At 40.3% G+C, this 23079-nt stretch overlaps 1 protein-coding gene across 3 annotated transcripts in view; it reads left to right on the top strand.

Moving 5' to 3' along the window:
* Positions 1–23079, top strand: part of APOO (apolipoprotein O) — a 275320-nt gene that overhangs the window by 39401 nt on the left and 212840 nt on the right. For 2 of the 3 annotated variants that reach the window (XM_054581154.1, XM_054581150.1), the window contains 2 exons: positions 9809–9874; positions 14067–14313. In XM_054581154.1, coding sequence (XP_054437129.1) covers positions 9809–9844 — 36 coding nt within the window. In that variant the 3' untranslated portion in view covers positions 9845–9874; positions 14067–14313. Of the gene's footprint in view, positions 1–9808; positions 9875–14066; positions 14323–23079 lie in introns of those variants that run through there. The other variant, XM_054581151.1, reaches the window with a different exon arrangement.

The following is a 23079-nucleotide window of genomic DNA, read 5'->3' as shown; positions in this document are numbered from 1 at the left end:
CTGTAAGATGCATTCCACAACGGTCTTAGGCCATGATTGCCGCTGTACTGTATTTATAATTTGCTCAAAGTATAACATATTATATGAAAGTTTTATCAAAATGGGAGGCAAAGGGAACAAAACTCTACTCCCAGGCAAAAGACAAATAACTAAGACTGCTCTTGCTATTTCACTTATCATAAGTGCGTCTTCTTTCCTTTAGCAATACTGTATCTCAGCTACAGGCCAGATTCTCTGTGCTGACTGATGGGCAAGGGGCAGAGGGAGGAGGCTGTGTGACTGTAAGGGGGTGTCCTCTTTTATCTCTTCTCCCAGCTGTGTAGTTGATTGGATGTTGCTTATGTTTGCTGGCATTTTCCCTCTCTCCCTGATAAGGAAGAATGAGTACAGAACAAGGCATTATGTCTCCAAGCACTCAGAGGCACAGCTCGCTAAGGAAGAATTAGAATCCTTATAGTAACACACCTTCTACCTTGTAAACTTAAGGAGGTTGATTTTGACTCCTGTCACCTCAAATCAAAATACTCTTAAAAGTATGAACAACTCTCTCAAAATTAAAATGCGGAATTTGGAACTAGAATTTGAAAGTAATATTATAGGATAAATTATAAGCCCCCCTCATTGTATATATAATCTTCCATTGAAATCTGGACTAATTTTTGTACTGATAGTATCTAAAGGCTAATTAGTCTCTATTGAGCCTATTTAAACTAGCTCTTGAGGAGGAAGTTCGCTATTAATACCAAGTGCCCTTCGGCATTCATTCCCTTTGAAAGAAAAACACTCATTGTTTTACTTTCATTTCTGATATTTTCTTTGGAAGTTTCCTTTCCTGTTTAAACAATTCCTTAAGTTCACACTGAGTTTTATGTGGGAAAGAAAACACTAGAGTGTCAGGGAAGGCATACACAGCCCTCGAAAGAGGTGTGGAAAGTGAAACTCAGCGTCAGCTCTGAGTGTTTACTGTGTTGTCAGGCAGACACATGCGCACCAAAGCCAAGCGGGGTCCCCCTGGAGCCTCTTGCTTGGAAATAGTGTCTCTGCTCTGCTCTGCGCAAGCAATGGGACTGTGGTTGGAATGCAAGTCAAACAGCATTTTATGATAATTTGAAAATGATAGATTTTAAAGCTGCTCACATTTATTTGCGTGCGTTTGGGGAGTAAAGTAGTAAAGATGTCTAACTAGCTCGTGGTCACTCTGCATTTCTTTCTCTCCTAAGCCCTTACCTCGCCAGAGTCATGAGGAACTCAGTGTTCTTTCATTTGTTTACTCTCAAAGCACACTTTTCTTCTCTGTTTTCAATAGAAGGTAATAAAATCAATGTTGACTACCTAAACATTTAGCACAAGTTTTAAATGAAAAATAGCAGAAGGCTCTATTAATTCAAGATTTTTTTTTTAATTCAAGATTTGATATCTTCAGGAATTATTTGGTAGTGAAATGACATTGTTTTTTTATTGGTTCTCCTGCCCTCCTTGTTTGGCTTTGTGAGTCTCAGTGATTGTTTGTTTTATTAATGAGAACAAAGATTTAAGCTACCCTGGAACAGGAATCTTTCAGGGCTCAGGAACTATCTCTTGGAAGGAAATTGGGGAACACTTTATAAAACCGATTCTTGTTTTTTTTCTTGGCTTGTCTGAAAATTAGTTTTCTGGTCAGGCTTCAGTTACCAGTCTCTGTTAGATGCCATTTAATTCATAATTGTTTGTACTGTAATGATTTAACAGATGGACATGATTTTGGCTTATAAATAGTCAAAGAAATTTGTACGCACTCTGTTTAAAGCAAGGCCCTGGAATTTTAAGTGGTATGAATGATGGCTCAATTCTCAATTTTATTATTTCCCATGGAGCTATATTACTCTCAAAGGCCCCAAGTAAGTCTGGGGCATTTTTCTGCTCTGCCATATCCCTCTTCCCTTTTAGGAATTCTAAGTGTTTGCACTGAGTCCTATACCAATAAAGTTTGGATGAGGTTGTCTTTTAGTTCAGTCATTGTCATTGGTCACTTAAGAGGAATTTATGTGCTTCAGCTAAAGTGAGCTGTCTGTCAGAACTGTGAGGCAGAGATGGGCGTATTCAGAAATTTTGTCATCATAGGGTAGTCTAGGGTTTGGTTTTGTTTGAGGTAAAAGAACATACAATGTGCACTTCACCCTTGAACAACACGGATTAGGAGCGCCAACCCCCCACACAGTCAAACCATGTGTAACTTTTGGCTTACCCAAAGCTTCGTTGTCCTTTGGTATCTGTGGGAGATTGGTTCCAGGACCCCCCAAAGATACTGAAATCTGTGGCTGTTTCAGTCTTCTATGGAACGGGGCATAGATCAATGCATAGAGTCAGCCCTCCACATCCACAGACTCCCATCCTCAGATCCGAAATAGTACAGGTATTTATTGAAGAAAAGTCACATATAAGTGCACCCATGCAGTTCAAACCTGCTGTTCAAGGATCAACTGTATATATAGAGTTTAAAATCAAACAGTATAATGACCACACATATACCAATCACCCATCCACCTTTAAAAATAGGAAATGACCATACCTTTTAAGTTCTCCATGGGCTCCTCCTTCTCCCCAGATTTTTATTTTTCATTCCCATGTTTTTCTTTAAACTTTTCTTAGTTTAACCACATACATGTATATTATAAAACACTATAGTTGAGCTTGCCTGTTTTTGTTTTTATAATGTAAGTATATACCAAAAACAAATATATAGAGTGTTATCTAGAGGGAGTCTTACCATATGTATTATTTTGTAACTTTTTTCCCCTTAACATTATGTTTATCGGCTATGTATAGTTGTAGTTTATTCATTTTCCCTGCTGTAGAATACTTGTATATCTTTGTGGGAAAATGCCCATGTTGTTGGCTAGCTGGGTGGTTTTCATTATATTGTTGTTGCACACCGACTTGGGAGCATTTTTGTACACGTGTTATGGTTTAGTAAGTTTTGCAAGGCTGGGATTCCTGATTCATAGGGTCTGCTGAGGGAATTATTATAAGGCAGACTCCCTTGTAAGCATCATCTAGGACCCCCCCCCCAAAAAAGGAACTTTGTTAGCCACCCCAGAAACCCGTGCATGTAGCCCACCTCAATCACAGTCTTCTTCCTCTGTCCAAAAATACCTACCATCCTGACTTTTATACTAATAATTTTCTTCTCTTTCTTTATGGCTTATTCCCCTAAGTGTTTATCCCTGTCACTTTAGTCTTGCCTGTTATTATTTCTGACTTCATATGCCTTTTAAGTCTTTTTTTTCTTTTTTCCTTTTAAGTCACTTTTAATCTACAGGTTCCCCTTCCGTCCTTTTATTTTCCTTACAATATATCTGTTAAAAGGACCTAGCATGTTGGACCTGCAAAGTTTCCAGCAGCTGGGGTTTTGCTAACTGCATGTACATGGTGCACTTGAACAGGTTCCTCTCTTTTATGCATTTTCTGCTGATTGGTGGCTGGATCCAGGGGCTGCTTAATCAGGGTTGTGTTTGATCCTGTTGAGAAGGCTGTAGGTATATGTAGACACATAAATCTGGGTTTTACTTTGCTCTTTTGGTGGTAGTGGCTATTGATGCTCAATGCCTAGACTCAGTGGTTCACTGGGCTTGGAAAATGATGTCTTTTTACTTCTGTCATTTCATTTTCACATATTATCTGGAGTACTTGAATAAGGAACTGCTTTCTCTCATCTATAGTTACCCAATTATGGGAAAGACAGGATGAATACTAGATCTTTGAACGTCTTAGACAATTTTATTTTTATTAAATATTTAATTTGTATTTTAGAGAGAGGGTAAGGGAGGGAGGGAGGGAGAGAGGGAGAGAAACATGAATGTGTGAGAGAAATATCCATTGGTTGCCTCTCACACCACCTGGCCCACAACCCAGGCATGTGCCCTGACTGGGAATCGAACCGGCAACCTTTCAGTTCTCAGGCCAGCACCCAACCCACTGAGCCACAGTAGCTAGGCCTCATTTTTGTTTTAATATACCTTTCCTTGATTACTTACGAGGTCAAACATCTTTCACATGTTAATTGATTTCTTCTTGAAGTGCCTGTTCATGTCTTTTGGCCATTTTTTATATGGGTCATTTGTCCCTCTCTTAATGGCTTATAAAAGTTATTTATATCTTTCCTAGATACTAATATTTTTTGGTCACATGTTTACAAATGTCTTCTTCCAATTTGAGGCTTGTCTTTTCAGTTTTGGTGTCTTTTGAAGATCAGAAGTTCTTAATGTAGTTGATTTGTTGATTTTTTTCCATTACGGTTTTCACTCCTTGACTATAGGTGCTTAATAAAAGCATGGGACTGTTTATTGATTGTCCATTGCTAACTTTTTCAGAATAGTCTCAGCCCAACGTCTGAGTATCAGAGATGCAGGCCAGCTGTGGGTGTCAGGCGCCGGGGTCACAGAGTGGAGTTGTCCTATAAATTGCCCAACACAGCAATATGTCTCAGTAAATATCATGTTTAGTTTTCACTAGGTTTTTATGACATGGAACAAGTTACTATCAAAGAATTGTTGAATGACAATTAGAGCCCAAAAATAACTAAAAAGGAAAATCTTAATTCTTGAAAGGGCAGGAAAATATATAAAGAAATCTATAAACCCATTACTATCATGAAAACTGAGCAGAACTTCTGAAGCTGAGCTTTTAATAGTTGTATTCCGGGCCTTGCTGCCTCAGCAGGAATATGAAGGGGAAGCAGCAGCCACCACTCCGAGAGAATATGTCCTGCTTTCTCTTCCGCCATTTAAAGTTCCTTAACTGTCTAATAAACACACTCCACTTTAGCTATGTTATGTGACTTAAATGATTTAAAATGATCATCTTTGAAATAAGCCAGTCACAAGAGAAATACTGCATAATTCCATGTACATGAAATATCTAAAATAGTCAAGCTCATAGAAGCAGAGAGTAGAATGATGGTTGGCAAGGGCTGGAGCAGAGAGAAATGGGGGGTTGTTCAATGGGTATAAAGTTTCCATTACGCAAGATAAATATGTTCTAGAGATCTGTTGTACAACATTGTAGTTAGCAATACTGTATTGCGCACTTAAAAATTTGTCAGGAGGGTAGAGCTCATGTTAAGTGTTCTCACCACAATAAAATAAAAATAAAAATAAGGACAATATGGTAGGTTTTCTCTAAAGCTAAATTTGTTCTGAATTTGTGCCCTCTCTAGTTTTTGCTGTTTAAAATTCTAAGAAAAACCGGTACCAGACAATGGATTTTCTTTTTTTAAATGTCATTACTTAGCAAAATAACAAGTTAGAAATCCTGGAAAAAAAAAGTCATCTTTTTCAAAAGACATACACTTTCGATAGCAAAAAAGGTGGACCTGGCAGGACGCAGCGTGGCCTGGAGGCTGCGGGAGTGGACTTCGCAGCGGGCATGTGAGGCGCCATCCCCACCCCACCTCTTACAAGACTGGAAACCCTTTGCAAGTTGCTCCGGAGCCCTGGAAAATGGGTGTAGTAGCTCATGGGGGCTGTTCGGAGGATTAAGTGAGTTTAGCCGTGTGAGAAACCCATAAAACGGACAGGCTCTAGCATGCCAGCCATGCTAGATGTCACATGACACTGCACATCTTCGCTCCTGCCCAAGAAGATAACATCTCCTGGTGGAAAAGGGAGCCATAGGGCTTATCCCCATTAGTCGAGTCCTCCCTAGCAGTGTTTTAGTTTTTTATTACTGTCATGACAAATGACCACAGATTTACTGGCTGACAGTAGCGCAGATGTATCTTAGACTCTGTAGGTCAGAAGTCTGGTGCTAAATCAAGGTATCAACTGGGCCGCAGTCCTTTCTGGAGGGCCCAGGGGAGCACCCTGCTCATTCAGGCTGTTGACAGAATTCAGTTCTTCGCACGTGCAGGACCACGGTCTGTGTGGCTGGCCCTCAGCTGAGGGGCTGTTCCCAGCGTCTAGAGGCTGCAGCACTCCTGCGGTCGTGGCCCTCCTTCTCCATCTTCAAAGCCAGGAGTCCTGTGCCCTTCTTACTTCTCCGACTCTGGCTTCTGCCTCCCTCTCAGCTGTAGGAATGCTCCTGATTCCTTTGGACCCACCCAGATAATCCGAGGTAATCTCCCCATTGTCAGGTTAGCTGATGAGCAACCTCAGTTCCAGTGCCACTTTAGTTCTCCTCTGCTATCCTAATCCTGGAACCTGTGACTGTTACTGTGTAAATACACAGTCACAGGTTCCACAGGTTCCAGGATTAGGATGCAAACATCTTTGGGTGGGGGGAGAGCGTTATTCTGCCTGTCACATTAATTTCATTGGGGTCTTTAACAGGGTGTTTATCCTTGCCTTTTATTTCCTCATCCAAAAAGCTGGGTGACCTACCACATAAAATAGGTAATGTTTAGTGAACGCTTGCTGTGAACTTGGCCCTGGACACTAAAGTCTTTGCTCCTGGAAGAGTCTGTGAGGCAGGCTCTGTTACTGTCCCAGCTTTACAAATGAGGACACTGCATTTTGGAAAAGTTAATTAATAGATCAAAATAATTCAGCTGGTGAGGACTCAGACATTTCAGGGGGCTGCCGTACCTCAAAGGTTTGGCTGAAAATCCCTCTTCACATGGCAGTGCATATTAATTACAGATACATGTTTTGATTAAAACAAATGTTTTCATTTTGCTAATAGAAATTATCATTCATGTTTGTGGACAAACATGATTTTTTTTACTATGAATTGTCTACTGTAGTCTGGCCAAGGTGACACATAAAACTAACCACCACAGTGCTTTTTAGCTTATTCCTCTAGCTCTGTGTAGTGCGGGGCGGCAGCCATTAGCTGCTGAGTGCCTGAACTGGAGCCAGTCTGAATTGAAGTCTGCTATTAAGTATAAATTCACACCAAATTTAGAAGACATGGTAGAAATAAAAAGAATGTAAACTATCTCATTATTTTTATATTGATAATATGTTAAAGTAATATTTATTTTTAAAAAAGATGTATCTATTTTTAGAGAGAGGGGAAGGGAGAAAGAGAGGGAGACAAACGTCGAGGTGTGAGAGAAACGTCGATCAACTGCCTCTCGCACCCCCGCCCCCAATCAGGGACCCGGCCCGCAACCCAGGCCTGTGCCCTGACCGGTAATCGAACCGGAGACCTTTCATTTTGCGGGATGACACCCAGCTCTCTGAGCCACACTGCTCAGGGCTAAAATAATATTTTAGGTATATTGGGTTAAATAAATGTATTGATTACTAAAAAACAATGAAACCCAGTATATATTAAATTAGATTATAAGGAGAATGATTGAGGTATGACATGTTTTAAATAAAATTTTTTCTCTGAAAATGCAAAAAGTTTATTTCTGGCTTGTGCTAAATTGCAAACTGTCTTTTGAAGTCAGAATGTTGGTTTTTACCTGAGATCATGAAGGCTTCTTCCAAGAGAGACCTGATCTGTAATAGGGTGGGTGGGCTCAGTATTTCTTTAGTGAGATGTTTAACTGTCTTGTTTTATTATACTATAAATGGTATGTAACCAAACAAAACATTTTCCTAGCCACAAAGTTGTTTTCCTCAACCAAAAGAATGTTTCCATGGGCTCATTTTCTTAATGTCCAAAAGATAAAAAAAAAAAAAAAAGCCTATGAATTTTGCAGCTTATATTTTTGAGATTGAGATCCTGGCAAATATAGATAGTAGATTGTATAAGAATAGTACTAGAAGTACTCGGCAAGCATTGTATTAAGGTAATTCGGATCTAAAGTATATTTAACTAGGTAGAGAACCACGTAGTTTTTTTTTTTTTTAATTGTCATCTGGGGATAGATTTTTAAATTGATTTTAGAAAGACAGGAAGGGAGAGAGAGAGAGAAAACTTCAATGTAAGAGAGAAACATTGATTAGTTGCCCCCTATACATGCCCTGACTGGGGACCAAACCTGCAACCTAGGTATGTGCCCTGATGGGGAATCGAACCTGTGACATTTCAGTGCACAGAACGATGCTCCAGCCAACCAAGCCACACTGGCCAGGACTAGAATCACATAGTTTTTATGACAGACCCAATTGTTGGACATGGTTATCTCACTTATCTCCATAAGTCTCTTTTTGTTCTTCATTAATTACATACCCAAACTTAAAAAAAAATTCTATTGATTGATTTGAGACAGACAGACAGACATTGACTTGTTGTTCCACTCACCAGTGCATTCATTGGTTGATTCTTGTATGTGCCCTGATTGGGGATTGAACCCACAACCTTGGCATATCAGTATGGTGCTCCAGCTAACCGAGCTACCTGGCCAGGGCCTACCCAAACGTTTTTTATACAAATGTTTGAATACTGCATGTTAGGAGGTCCTAAGGATATTGTGCCCTCATGAAGCTTATATGTCAGTGAAGGATTCAAACATAAGTGAAATATTTACACATATCAGAAAGCTCATGGATGCTGTGAATGTGAATTAAAGGTTCTTATCTAAATCAGAGGGCAGCGGACAGGGGAAAGCCTTGATCTAAAGGATGAATAGCATTTAGCTAGGGAAAAATTGGGGTTGATCAGTCTAGGTCAAGGGCACATTTTGCAAAGGTCTCCTCCCAGGAAGGAGCTTGGCAAGTTGGAAGAGCAAGAGCAAGAAAGCCCCTGGGATGGTGTGTGTGCGCACATGAGTCAGAGTGGCCCTGGAGGGACAGAGTAAGGCACAGAGGCATTGAGTCCTGTCGAAATCTGTTCATAGCCCCAAGGGGACCTGAGTATTGTAGATGATCCATCAAGCAATACTTACGGCCTTGTTTCCCAGAACTCAGTTGTCAAGTGGGTATGGTCTCTAGATAGGGTGACCATATAATCTATCATCCAAACTAGGATACTCTTGAAAGGGCGGTACTAGTAATTATGCTGGGAAAATGGGTGTAAACCAGTATGGACAAGCCAGGATGTATACTCCCCATGCTTAGGGACCAGTTCGCAAAGACTCCAGTAAGCCTGACATTGCCTAGAAACCATGCTCCGAAATTACAGGATTAGTCATATGTTCTGCTTCCTTATCCACCCCCCCTCACCCGTGGATAACTGAGAGAAGGCCACCAGGAAAACCTGCACCAAGTCTAGACCACAGAATCACAGCCCCATTGCCCACTTAACTGCAGCCTAGTGTTCCTCAAGTTGCCATGTCATGAGAGCTCAGATCCTTGATGTGCATCAGGTCTTACTGATGCGTTTTAAGAATTAAAGTTTTAAAAACATATATGAAAGAAAGTAAGGCCTTAAACATTTAGCACATAAACTTCTCCCACTAGAAACTTTGCTACATCACTTCTCATGGATGACATGACCTAATTATATATTCCCAGATGGTGGCCGGCAGAAAGGGGGTGGTCCGATTATAACCTCTTTCAGAGTAAACGTATTTGGTGATTTGGCCCCTATGGTGGATGATACACAGAGTGGAGTACCTACAGGACACATCCCCGTACGTGTAAAACCTTCTTTAACAATGACCATGGCATGAAGTAGTAAAGAAATCTTTTCACTATTGATTCGATATTTTCAATAGAATCAGCTGTTCGGCTGACCCTGTATAGTGAGAATTGATGGAGCGTTGTTTCCAGCTCTCTTCTGTGCCTAAGTCACTCTCTACTGCATGGCCTTCCGGGAGCCTTAGTACTGATAATTCCTTAAGTTTACTAAGAAATGAGTTACTTTGCATTATAATAGTATTTAGTGTTTGTATCAGCCAAATGCTGAAGACTGGCCCTTTGAGATGTTCCACCATTTCTTTTCAACTTTCACTATTTCCTTTCAAGCTGTACTAATATTCTTTCTTTTGTTTTATAAGCCCGGAAATGTGAAGAATTCACCCGGAAATAAGTAGAATGCTCCATGTTCTGCCCATTTTAATCAGGTAAGGAATAAAAAACTGTGTGGTTATTTTTAGCATTGTTAGCACCAGCTAAAATGAGCTGTCTTTAATTAATTAAATTTAATTCTGTAAACTAATTATAACAGTTTCAACTTTATGTGGAAACATAGGGTCAGGATGATATTTTGTTCCATCTTTAATTTATGGGTTTAAATGCCATGACTTACATAATTATGGTTGTTTCTGAGGTGTACCTGGGTTTTTTAGACAAGTTAGAACTCAATAGTTGTGATTTACAATTGGAAACAATTGAAAAATGCCATTATTTCTTAAGTTTATTTTTTTCAAGCTTCACTATAGTAAGTATACTTGTACTCATCTAATAGTCATTCATTAAACATTTGTTGACTGTATGACTGTTGTAGAGAAATTCAAGATTAGATAGAGATACTGTAATTGACATAGGGAATTCATAGGTATAATCATTCTTTCTTTAAAGATCGAGTAACCTGAGGCTGGAGAAATTTAGGATGATATGAGATGAAGTCAGAAAATCAGTTTGATTTCTTCTGATCTTATACTCAGTTCACCATTTATTTTCATTCATTTGTTAAATATTTACTCATTGAGTGCCTGCTAAGTACAAAACACCAGTTATATTAATATTATTTTATGTACATATTAAAAGTTATAGAGTAGCACTTGTGATTTTAGACCATAGGTAATTAAACTACATTTAATTTGGAAACAATCTAAATATTTAACTGCAAGAAAATGACTTATCATGGTCTGTCCATAAAGAGGAATGTTATTATGTTTTAATAATATTTAATTGCATGGGAACATGTACACAATTATTGTTAAATGGAGGAAATCAAAGATAGTATGATACATTTTTAGAGAGGATAAAGACCAGGAAATACAACAAAATATTTAAGTGGTTCCCCCTAATCCACAACTTCAATTTCCGTGGTTTCATTTACTTGTGGTAAACTGTGGTCCAAAAATATTAAATGGAAAATTCCAGAAATAAACAATTTACAAGTTTTAAATTACATGTTCTGAGTAGCATGATGACATCTTGCACCGTCCTGCTCTGTCCCACCCAGGACGTGAATCATGCCTTTGTCCTGTGTTTCATGCTGCGCCTTTTTGAGAGACCACAGTCACACAACTTTTATTACAGTATATTGTTCTAATTGTTCTATTTTATTGTTGTTGTTAATCTCTTATTATATACCTAATTTATAAATTGAACTTTATCATAGATATGCATGTCTAGGAAAAAACATAGGATACATAGGTTTCGGTACTATCCATAATCTTAGGCATCCACTGGGGGGTCTAGGAACATATCCCCTGCGAATAAGGGGGACTACTGTGTATATCTTTTTTTTAAAGGTTTTGTTTATTATTTTTAGAAAGAGGGGAAGGGAGGGAGAAAGAGAGGGAGAGAAACGTCCATGTGTGGTTGCCTTCGCATGCCCCCACCTGGGGACCTGGCCCACAACCCAGGCATGTGCTGTGACTGGGAATCGAACAGATGACCCTTTGGTTCACAGGCCAGCACTTAAACTACTGAGCCACACCAGCCAGGGCGTACTGTACATATCTTGTCATAGTAGAATTATAGATGATTTTTATATTTTTTCTTTTACATAACTTTCTGTATCTTTAAATTTTCATAATGAATATGAATTTTCTTTTATAATAAAAGATTTTTATATCAGTGTGACAGTTATTGTAGATTATGGTGGCTGTTTAAAATTCATGAAAGCCTCAGGTTTGAGGTCTTTCTCTCTCCGGCTGTCTCCATATTGTTGGAGACCCAGCAAATCATAGAATCTTTGAATTTGAGAAGGGTCATCTGGCTCAACTCCCAGCCTCACGCGTGTGTTCCCACTTTTTACCTCCACTGATAGAAAGCGCACCCCGTAGGGCAGCCCTGTCTTTGGATAGTTCTGATTTTTAGGAAGCTATTCCTTATACTAAGGAAAAATGTATCTCCTTGTAACTTCAACACAATGGTCCTGATCCCGCATTAGGGATCATAGAAAACAAATCCAGATCCTCTTTCACATCACAGCTCTTCATATAGTAACCCTAAGGCAGCAGTTCTCAAATCTCGTTATACAAACAAATTACTTGGGGAGCTGGTTAAAAGGCAGAGGCCTAGGTCCCATCCCAGAATTGGCATCTCTGGTGAGTGGGGCCAGATGTGCATCCGGTGTGCTATTACAAGAGAGACTAGAGGTTGAGCAGCGAGGAAGACACGCCTGTCCTCCAGAGACTTTACATTGAATATGGTTCTGTTTCTCCAGAGGGACAATGAGACATGGAGTAAAGGGAAACTATGTAAATATCTATTTCATTTTCCAAAAGTGTTCTGGGCCAGAGTTCAATTTAGGATATACACAACCTTGATTTCATCCTTTGTTTTTGAGAGCTTTACTGGAGATGTATTTTTAAATATACAAGGGATGCATATTTGTTGTAAAGCAGTTTTTTGAGATAAATATTTAAGATTTTATGTATTTATTTTTAGAGAGAGGGGAAGGGAGGGAGAAAGAGAGGGAGAGAAACATCGGTGTGCGAGAGGTACATCAGTCAGTTGCCTCTCACGGGCCATCCACAACTGGGGACCAGCCCGCAACCCAGGCATGTGCCCCAACCAGGAATAGAACCAGCGACTTTTTGCTTTATGGGATGACACCCAACCAAGTGAGCCACACTGGTCAGGGCCTAGGTAAATATTTTTAAAGCTTGTTTTGTCTTCTGTTTTTTTCTCAGAGGAACTTTCTGTTAATGTTTTTGTTATATCATTCTAGACTTTTTTTCTATGTATAACTGTGCATCCATACATGCTTTTGGTTTTTTGATAGGAGATCATACTCCTTGTATTTTTCTACAAGAGTACTGAAAGCTCCATGAGGGCGCATATTGCAATTATATTATCACAGCTAAAGAAATTAACACTAATTCCTTAATATCATCTAATATCCAGACAGTATGCAGATTTCCCTGGCTGTCTCATTAATAACTAATAACTTTATACACTTGATTTGTTTGAATCAGAATCTACAGAACATCAGCCCATTGCATTTGACTGATAGGTCTCTTAAGTCCCTTTTAAACGGTAATAGTTCCTTCTCCCTCATTTTCCCCTTGCCATTTATTTGTTGAAAACCTGGGTTTACTTACGTTGTGGCCCTGGCTGAGTGCATCCATTCAGTGTCATTCTGTTTATCTCTTAGACCTTCTCTTCTCTGCACTTCCCATAAACTGATGGATCTGAAGTCTTAATCAGATTTAGGTTCAATTTTTTGGTAAGAATGCTACATAGACAGAGCTATGTTTAACTGTCTTGAATTAATGAACTTGCCTTTTTTCATTTAATGTATTGTGTACATCTTTCCCTATTGATATTTACAGATCTATCTTATTCCTCCTTTAGCTACATAATAATTTCCTAGTATGGACTACCATGATCTATTGAATCCTCATTAATACAGGCTGTTTCTAGTTTGTAGTTTTGAGCTATGCAGTAAATCTGTTGAATTCTTAGAGAAATCCAAAAGAGATTAATAAACTGAAATAGAAAAGGTAAGCTAGTGATGTACATGTTTAATTTAAGAATTGTTGGTTTTATCTTAAAAATCAAATGAGCAGTCATTGGGCTCTAAAATATTTATAAACCTTTAATTGCTAAATAGATTCTTTATATATTAGGAAAAAGCAATATGGAGAAGAGCCGGTTTCTCTTTGGTGTGTCCTTGGGTTGCCGGGTATCTCATTCCAGAAAAGAATGATGGGTGATGTGAGGAAAGGGAGATGTCAGACTGCCAGTGATGTAATCGTGTTCTCCTCCAGCAGACAGACGGAAATAGGATTGTTCAGTTGAAAAGGGAGAGATGCGGTGTTGCTGTGCATTTTAGGCATTTACTTTTTTATTTATAAATCCATTCATCCATGTAATTATGCTCAATACACAGCCAGTGGAGAATCTGAATGTAGTGCTGATGAAACACAAAACCTTTCTGGTATTTAGTTTGCCTGCCTATACAATGAGAATAATTACACTTTTCTCTTGTTCCTTATGATCCCCATGGTCATATAATGGTAATACGAATATTTGTTATGATTTCTCTCTGTAAAACTAAACCATTTTCAAAATGCAGAATGTTAGAGTTGTTTTTATTTTTCTGGCACAGTTTACTTATTTTTTTTCTTTTAGTTATAGGTAAACATTGGAAACTCCACACAATAAACAGTATTTCTACCGAAAAATGGAAGAGAAGTCAGTATTGAATGTAGTAAACTGGCTTTCTTCTTCAGGAAATATGTACCAGGCCTCTTTGTTATCTTGGGTGACGCCATACTACAAAGGGACTAATCTGAAATCTTTTCACCTAGAGATAATGTACAAGCCTTAGAACTTCTTGTTCTCATGTTGCTATTTATGTACATAATTAAAATTCCAAGTTAAAAAATGTTGTCCTGCTTTCTTTTCCTCCCCGATAGCATGGAATGACAGTTTAAGTGTATCTAGTGCCAGTGCGCAGGGGGTGGTGTATGGTATCTCTGAGTATACATGTATATTCATGTGTACCTGTGTGTCTGTGAGTATGTATATGCTCGTGTGTGGGGTGTGTCAGCATGCATGCATGTGGAGGCATGGGTGGCATGTATGTGGTATGTCCATGTGTGTAGCATGTATTGTGTGTATCTCTGAGAGAGAGAGAGAGAGAGTGTGTGTGTGTGTGTGTGTGTGTGAGAGAGAGAGAGAGAGAGAGAGAGAGAGAAAACTGTTAACTCTTAGAGCAGTATCAGCTGGCAATCTGCAGTCTGTGCCCCACAAAAGAGTCAAGTCAACAAGAGTGGCTCTGAAGCCAAGGGACAAAGCTTCGATAGCTAGCACAAGGAACAAAACCTGCAATAGTCTACCTGACACTGAGTAGAAGGCATGCAAAAGAAAATAGTGACTGGGAACCCTCGTGTGTTGTTGTTTCCCAGCTCGTATGTAGCTTCCATTTCTTCAGTGCCAGTGGGAGATACTTAGTAAGTACAAGGGGGGACCCCCAAAGAACTGGAATTATTTTCTGGGGGGCAGGCCCCTTGTACTACAGACTTCCCCCGCTAAGTGAGTGTTCTGGGAACCCATCTATATCAGTGTACCAGCTGGCATTGTTGTGAGAGGCTGCATTTGTCATTGAATTTTTTTGAAGATTCTTGGAATGCGTTTGCCCATTTCGCAATGGGTGGTTTACGAGTCCACCTGCCCACATTGTGCTGAGCGCTGAGCAGTTTCTGACCAAAACCGGCATGACCCCCGTGCCTCACCCTCCCTATTCACCCAATCTTGCCCCAAGTGATTTTTGTTTTCCTGATGAAAAAAGTCCTCAAAGGGAAACATTTTGCTGATGTGGAAGAAGTGGAACAAACTGGCAGAAGCACTAAAAGCCCTCCAAATTGACGAGTTCAAAAACTGTTCTGAGCAGTGGAAAAAAGGTCTCGATAGGTGTATTGCATCAAATGGAGAGTACTTTGAAGGTGACTGAAGTTTAAACATGGAAGAATAAATACACAATTTTTTATAAATTCCGTGTTTTTTGGGGTCCCCTCTTGTAGGCTCTGTCCTCTGCCAGTGTGGGAATGCCAGGTGGTTGTGCGTGCTGGTTCTCCGTACGCAGGCCTTGTATTCGCCTTTGTGGCCCCTGAACGCGCAGCTCGTTGAGCCCTGTATTCCCATTGCTGGTGGGAATAGCAGGAACCTCTTTTGACGTATCGGCCAGCTGGGAAGGATAATTGGAAATAGTATGTGAAACAGAATTGAGAATTTCCAAATTTCAATCAGATTTGGAAATTAAAAGTCATCTTTATATTCCTGTAGCGTCAATTTAATTCCTGTTGACCTTCCGGAATTGATAGCAGCTGGTAAGATAGCCATATGCAAATGGCACATGCAAATGTTAATATTAAATATATTTAATAGATTCGAAATGGCAGGAATAGTGCCTGCATTGTTACCGGATTAATGAGCTGAAGCACGCTTGTTACTAGAATGATCCTGCTAGTGACCAAGAAGTCTTTTACTTCCTTTTATGCTGAAATACTTGTGTTACTATATCAATCATTTCAATATATTTAAACTGTGCCTAAGTTATATTATCTCATTATAATATCTCATTACATTATTATTTCAGGCCTTTCCATTGGCTTGGCTTCCTACATCACCTCCAAAAAGTAGAGATTCCTCAAGTTTCCTCATTCTTGAGATTGCTTGATCTAGGCAAGATGAAGGAATGGCCCACGTCACAGCATGCTCTGGGGATCATTAATCAAAAGGTATTTGAGTGCCTCCTAAGATATTCTCCTTTTTAACCCTTTATTCAATATTGAAACATTGCCTCAACACCTCTCAACCTCTCCAGGGGGGATGTAGGAGTAGGGGTCACAGGCCCTGATCCTAGTGGTGCCTGACCCATACCAAGGACAGCAGTGGACTCACATCCCAGTCAGTGTAGCTCAGTTACCCTTTATATTGCACTCTGATCTTTTCCTTTTGTGGTTATTTGTACCTAGCGCTGCCTTCTTTTTATATTGAACACTTCTTGCATGCCTTCCATGAACACCCAACTGTAGGGAATATAAAATTTGCATATCATACTATCTTGCATTTCTTCAGCTCTTTATACTTTTTAGAGTGCTATTTCCTACCTTTCCTTCCTTGGCTTATTTCTGACCTCAGTATACTTGTACTATTTTTCTCTGTCCTGAGATAATACTCCCTGCTTAACATTTACACTTTTTTTCTGTTTCTTATGACCATTTCCCCTTATGATAAAACTATGAATCTCAATCCAGTCTATCTGTAACTTTTTCAGCATAGTTCCATTTGAATAACTTCAGGGGGTTTGGAGAGAATGTTTTGTACCATACAGAGTGCTTTCGACTCATCTGAAGAGACAAGTATGGTGTAGTCTGTTCTATGATGTGGTAGTTGGAGTCCTAAGAAAAATTACTTGGCTAGAAATCAAGCTTTAAAAGCAGTTGCTTCAGTGGGGAAGAAAGGGAGTAGGAGCACTAAAAAATGTCTTCATCAGTCTTATCACCTGTGTCACCTCTTGGACCAAAATAAAAAATCAAAACAGTAGTAGTACAATAGGAAGGACCACCCACCCGGCCAGTGAAGTAGCAGGTGCCTGGGCTACTGAGTCAGCAGCTTTTGTCTTAAGTGCAGTGCTGGATCCCAGCCCAGTAGTGGCCTGTGTAATGGATCAATGACGTTATATCCAGGTGGCCTAAAGACAGTTCAAAGTCGAGCCCTGGCTGGTGTGGCTCAGTGGATTGAGTGCACCGGCCTGCGAACCAAAGGGGTTGCTGGATCAATGCCCCGTCAGGGCACATGCCTGGGTGGCAGGCCAGGTCCCCAGTTGGGGGTGTGTAGGAGGCAACCACACATGGATGTTTCTCCCTCTCTCTTTCTCTTTCTCTTCTCCTGTCTAAAAATAAAATAAATACAATCTTAAAAAAAAAAAAAGCAAAGTTCTAAGTCGAGGCAAAATGTCTGTTCACAAATATAAGGTGGAAAAATGTGGCTTGCTTATGGTTAACTACCAAATCAATGACAGTTAAAATTAGGCCATGTAGTGAGTATAACTGATTTGTATTAATTTAAAGATAAAGTTCAGAATCTTTGATTTCAGCAGGAAAAGAGATTCTGTTCTCTTCATTGTCCTGTTTTTTAAAAATTGATTTAGAAAGAGGGGGGAAGGGGGAGAGAGAGGGGAGAGAGAGAAAAACATCTATTCATTGTTCCACTTATTTAGGCATTCATTGGGTGCTTCTCATATGTGCCCTGACCAGGAATTGAACCTGCCACTTTGGTGCACTGGGACAATGCTCCAACAAGCTACCCAGCCAGAGCTTTCATTGTTCTGTTTTAATGAATATACTTTGCACTCATCTTATGGGGAAGGCTTGATATTTCGAGAAACATTTTTTTTCTTGCATTCATGCTCATTATGTAAGCTGAATGATTTACCCTGAGCATAAAAGTTTTTACTTTTTAATTCCATGCACTCACCCAGTCTAATGCAAACGCCACACTGTCAAGGGGACCAGCAATATATTTGTGGGACTAAACTGTCACCCAGGGCTTAATTTTGATTAAGGTAAATACTTGAAATAATGGTTTCATTCACCACTGGTTAAAAGGAACTTGCTGGAGGTTTTGGTTCTCACCCCATAGTACTCCTTCTGTCTGATGTTTGTTTTCGTTCTGATACGTTCAAATTTCTAGTTAGTAATTAGCCAGCACATAGTTGTAAAGGTACAATTAGGTCAAATTTCAGACGTGACCATAGTTCAAGCTTATTTATGTTTGTGAAGTGATAGCCAAGGAAATTTGTGGATGGAGAAAAAGCTTGTTTTCCTGAGGCAAGCGTTTCACTCTTTCACATTTGGTTCACTTAGCAGTGCTGAATGAGCCGCCTGTATTTCACATTTAAGGGCCATTTTCTTCTTAATCAACTCTAGAGCTTTAACTCTAGAGCTTTGTTGTTGGGCTTTGGAAGGCAAAAGAATAGCAAAGGAAGTGGCTCTTCTCCCTGCCCATCTCCAACCTGTGGAAGAGTCCTCAGACTCAGTATCCTGAGCCAGCCCAAAAATGCTCCCCGCACCCTTCTCCCCTCTGCTCAGGCCTGTCTTGGGAGTAGACAGGACACGTGGGGAAAAAAGAAAAAGGCAAAGACGGAGGGAAACATAGGATTCCGAGACTGCTCCCAACGCTCGAGACGGACATCACAGTGAGTCCTTCAAGTGCTCAAGTGATGCAGTATTGGGATTGTTTGTAACCCCAAACTTGAGTGTGGCTGGAGGAATGATTTTAAATGTTTCGTTCACTACAGGGAAAATATTCGCCGTCTAATTTATCTTCCATTTCTCTTCTAAATCATGAGAAAATGGCTTTCAAGTAATGATAGTGTCAGAATATGTACATTATTTTCTCCTGAAAGCCCAGGAAGACAAGAGGAAAGGGACCTTGGAGATGTCATTAGCACACAGGGAAAGGATGGGGAAAGGGAGGCAATGGGACTCTGTTTTGCAACAGACTTGGTGATAACTGACTTTTGAAACCCCATATAACATCGACACGAATGAAAAAACAAAAACATTCAAAAACAAATTCTAAGAAAAACGAGGTTAATATTAAAAATACCATTTACTTTGTAAACTTTGGTTCCGTGTGTCAAACTGGGGCCCTTCCTGTAATGAATGCAGTAGGGTATGTTTCTTTACTTTTAAAAATTTATTTACATTTTTTTTTTCTGAAAGGAGAAGGGAGGGAGAAAGAGGGAGAGGGAAAAAATCAATACGTGGTTGTCTCTTGCGTGCCCCCCACTGGGGACCTGGCCCACAACCCAGGCATGTGCCCTGACTCGGAATTGAACCGGTGACTTTTGGGTTCACATGCAGGTACTCAGTCCAGAGAGCCACGCCAGCCAAGGCTGTTTCTTTACATTTTAAAAAAAGTTTTCGAAGGCTCTGGTGTGTCTTTGTGTCTATGGCATTTGGGGTGATATCTCTGATTCATTTTCTGAACCCTTCACCAGGAAGGCAACCCTGAATTACAGCATTGCTCAAGAGGGAGGCTGTGATCTGTTGGGGAGCGTTTTCCCTGAGACTGGGAATGGGGTTGTTTCCGTGGAGAAAAGCAGAGTCTGCGTAGTGCACTGTTGGCCCTGCAGAGGCTGTTCAGAACCAGAAGTGGCCGTGGTGCACGCATGGCCTTCCTGCAGCCTGCACCCTCCTTGCTATTGTTGGCGAGGGTGTAGAGGAAGATGTGTGTCCTTCCTGCACCTCCCCTCTGTCCTATCAAGCAAACGTGCCACTGATTTCCACTCCTCACTTTGTGTTACTGGCTCTTAGTGGTCCTGTTGACCTAAAGATGCTTATTACTAATAGATTTCTCTGTGTGATTGCTGTTTTCCACTTGGGACATCTTCTGTTACTCATTTCAAGTAACAAGATGTGAGATTTAGGGAAAACTTGAATGCTTGTAAAGCCATTTTACCTTCTTTGGACTCTTGTTGAATTCACCGTGACTCCTACATGTCTGAAGAACTGAACTTCCAGGCATGAAAACCTTTTCTCTCTGAGCTCCCGAATCACTTTCTAGATTTCTTATGGCCTTGTACATGTTCTGCCCTTGTTAGTTCTCACTTGATCTCTAGTAGACTATCATCCCCTGAGGCCTGGCTTACTATATTTCTTCCTAGTGCACACACAGTATAGTATAGTATAATATATTCTACACATAATATAATATAACATAACTACTGCTGTGATATACTGATTTGTTCATAAATAGGATAAATTTCATAGATAGGATAAACTTCAACTCATTGAAATGATGACAAACCTGAGTGTTTCTGTAAGTAAATGTCAAATTAGAGCTTGAGTGCGTGCCACGGCCTCTCTGTGCAGGTCATAGAGATTGTACAAACCGTAGGATTTACTTCAAATGTCTGATTTCCTCCTGGGACTTGGGATTTCGGTAGCTGCTAGGCAGAGGCTGCTTATGTGACCAGCCCCCAATAAAAATCTTGGTTCTGAGTCTCTATTGGGCTCTGCTAGGCAGAAGCATTGCACACGCGTGGCTGCATTTTTCCCCATTGGGAAGAGACACATGCTCCTAGGCTGGGAGGGAGAGAGGCTATGAAGCCTGTGCGTGAATTTCCTCAGACTGTGCCTGTTGTTTTCCCTTGCTGGTCTTGTCATGTACCCTTTGCTGTAATAAACCTGAGCCATGAGTACAACTATATGTTGAGTCCTGCGAATCATTTTAGCAAATCGCCTAATGTGTGGGTGATGGTGGGGACCCCCTGAAACAGCGTTGAAATGGAGTTTGTGTTGTTACGTGATGCCATCTTCCCTCTGCTTTAGAGGAAAAACATAAATACAGGGCCTATTATATTTACATTGAATATTTCCAGGTCACAAGATATTAAAAAACAGTTTTTATTCATCTTCCTCCAGCAAAGAGAAAGTAGTTTTTGAAGGCCGCAGAAGACTCTTAAGCTTCCTTGTTTAGACCAAATTAGTGATTGGATTTTTTTTCTGATTCTCACAATAGAGTCTTTCTTCTTCCCTCACGCTATGGAGGCAAGCTGTTTGGGCTGGTTCATAAGTAAATAGGTCATAAACTTTACTCCATTCAAAAGTGACGTACTTATGAAAGCATTTATTTGTCCTACAGAGAGAGCACTGGCTCATTTCAAATACTGCTCTCAGCCTAGAACAGAATGCTGAAGAGTACACATCACACATTTTGTTTTAAATACAATAGTCGGATTGTTTTTGGATGGTGCCGTGAATATTTCCCTCAGAAAGCACTACCAAATAGGTAAGACTTTCAGAAGACGGGGAACATAGACCTAAGTGTAAGAGCTAACACTAGAACTCTCAAAAGACAACTGAGGAGTAAATCTTGGTAAAGCAGTAAAATGTGACCTTGGATCGGGCAATGGCACAACACCGTAAGCACAAGCGACAAAACAGAGATGTTGGACTACCTTAAAATTTAAGAACGTTTGTGCTGTAAACGACAACCCATTGACTATGAGGTATATAAAGAACTTTTATAACTCAACAGTAAAAAGACTAATAAGGCAGTTAAAACTGGGCAAAGGATTGGAACAGACCTTTTTTCCAAAGAAGATATAGAAACAGCCAATAAACACACAAGAAAGATGTTCAGCATCATTAGTCATTACGACACTGCAAATGAAAACTGCACTGAGATACCACTTTGCATCTACTAGGATGACTGTAATAAAAAAGAGAATAACAAGTGTTGACATGGATGTGGAGAAAAAAGTCCAGCACTCACTCCCATTATTTAATGGGTACAGTTTACAATTTGCCAAATGGAAAAGTTCTGGAGATTTGTTGCTTAACAATGCAAATATACAGGGTGGGGCAAAGGTAGGTTTACAGTTTGTATGGAAAATAATACAATAATACAAGAATAAACTCTGTCTTGCATACGCACAACTGTAAACCTACTTTTGCCCCACCCTGTACTTAACACTACTGAGCCATACACTCGGAAATAGTTAGGATAGTAAATTTTATGTTACGCATTTTTATCACTATTTTAAAAATGAAAAAAGAGACTGGCATTGCCCAAACAGTACCCTGTTATCTAAACTCTTTCCTGACACCCCGCTCTGTCCCATACAGTGTTGTATATACTCTCCGCAATGAGGATGGGGGAATTTCTTAAAATGTAATCAAAACATACTCAGTTCAAGTGATACTGGCTCAATCGTTTCTCTTTGTGGTTAATTTCATTAACCTATTTTTGGGAAGCTGATGATATTTAGAGATGGTAAGTTTGCAGGATAAAAAATTGAGGTAGAATTGTTTGCGTTTATTTTTATAGTGAACATAGCTGCTAAAAGCAATGAAAAACCTGGTCTTGAATGATAGGAATGTGGCTGCCTGGCCCTTTTCGGAGTTTGGTGGACAGCAGGAGAGTCCCCTTCAGGGAAGAGCGGCCCAGAGCCCAGACCTGTGCTGCCTGCCTGCCTGCCTGCCTGCCCGCGGGTCCTGCTGCGGTCTGAGGCTGTCTGGCCCCAGTTTCGGGAAGCGAGTGGGGAAGAACGGCAGCCCATGACTGGAGCGTTGAACCAGAAAAGTATTCCCACTTGCCGGTTTACCCCTTTCTTCTCTAAGATCTGTTGCCACTTGTCACAGTTGGCAGAATTCACCCAGAAGGAAGGACAGCGGGAACTGATGAGGCCAAGCAGGCTGGGGGCACTGTTTCTTCTGCCAGAAGTGCTTTTGCCTGAGCCCAGCGGTTCTCAATCAAGCGGTTCTGCCCTCCAGGCGTGCTTGACAATGTCTGGAGACATTTATGGTCATTTCAACTGGGGAGGTTGGGTGCTACTGGCATCCCGCGGGCAGAGTTCCATCGATGCTGCTGAACTTCCGCCAATGCACAGGACAGCCTCACTACAAAGAATAATCTGCCGGCGACTGCCAGTAGTGCTGGGGTGAGCAACCCTGCGCTGGGCTTTGCGAGCTGGCTCCTTGTCTTCCAGGTCTTCACCTATATCAGTCTTTGGTTGGGTGGGTTCTGATCTGTCAGCAAGAAAGGTAGTTTTATTTTCCTGGTTGCACTATCATTATATTTTATCTATCTTTTTTTTAATCCTTACTCGGGGACATTTTTCATTGCT

Source organism: Pteronotus mesoamericanus, unplaced genomic scaffold, assembly GCF_021234165.1.
Source record: "Pteronotus mesoamericanus isolate MK-2021 breed Mesoamerican mustached bat unplaced genomic scaffold, CSHL_Meso_final contig_65, whole genome shotgun sequence".
NCBI lineage: Eukaryota > Metazoa > Chordata > Mammalia > Chiroptera > Mormoopidae > Pteronotus > Pteronotus mesoamericanus.
The sequence above is the reverse complement of the archived record's forward strand: the minus strand, read 5'-3'. Positions and strand labels throughout refer to the sequence as shown.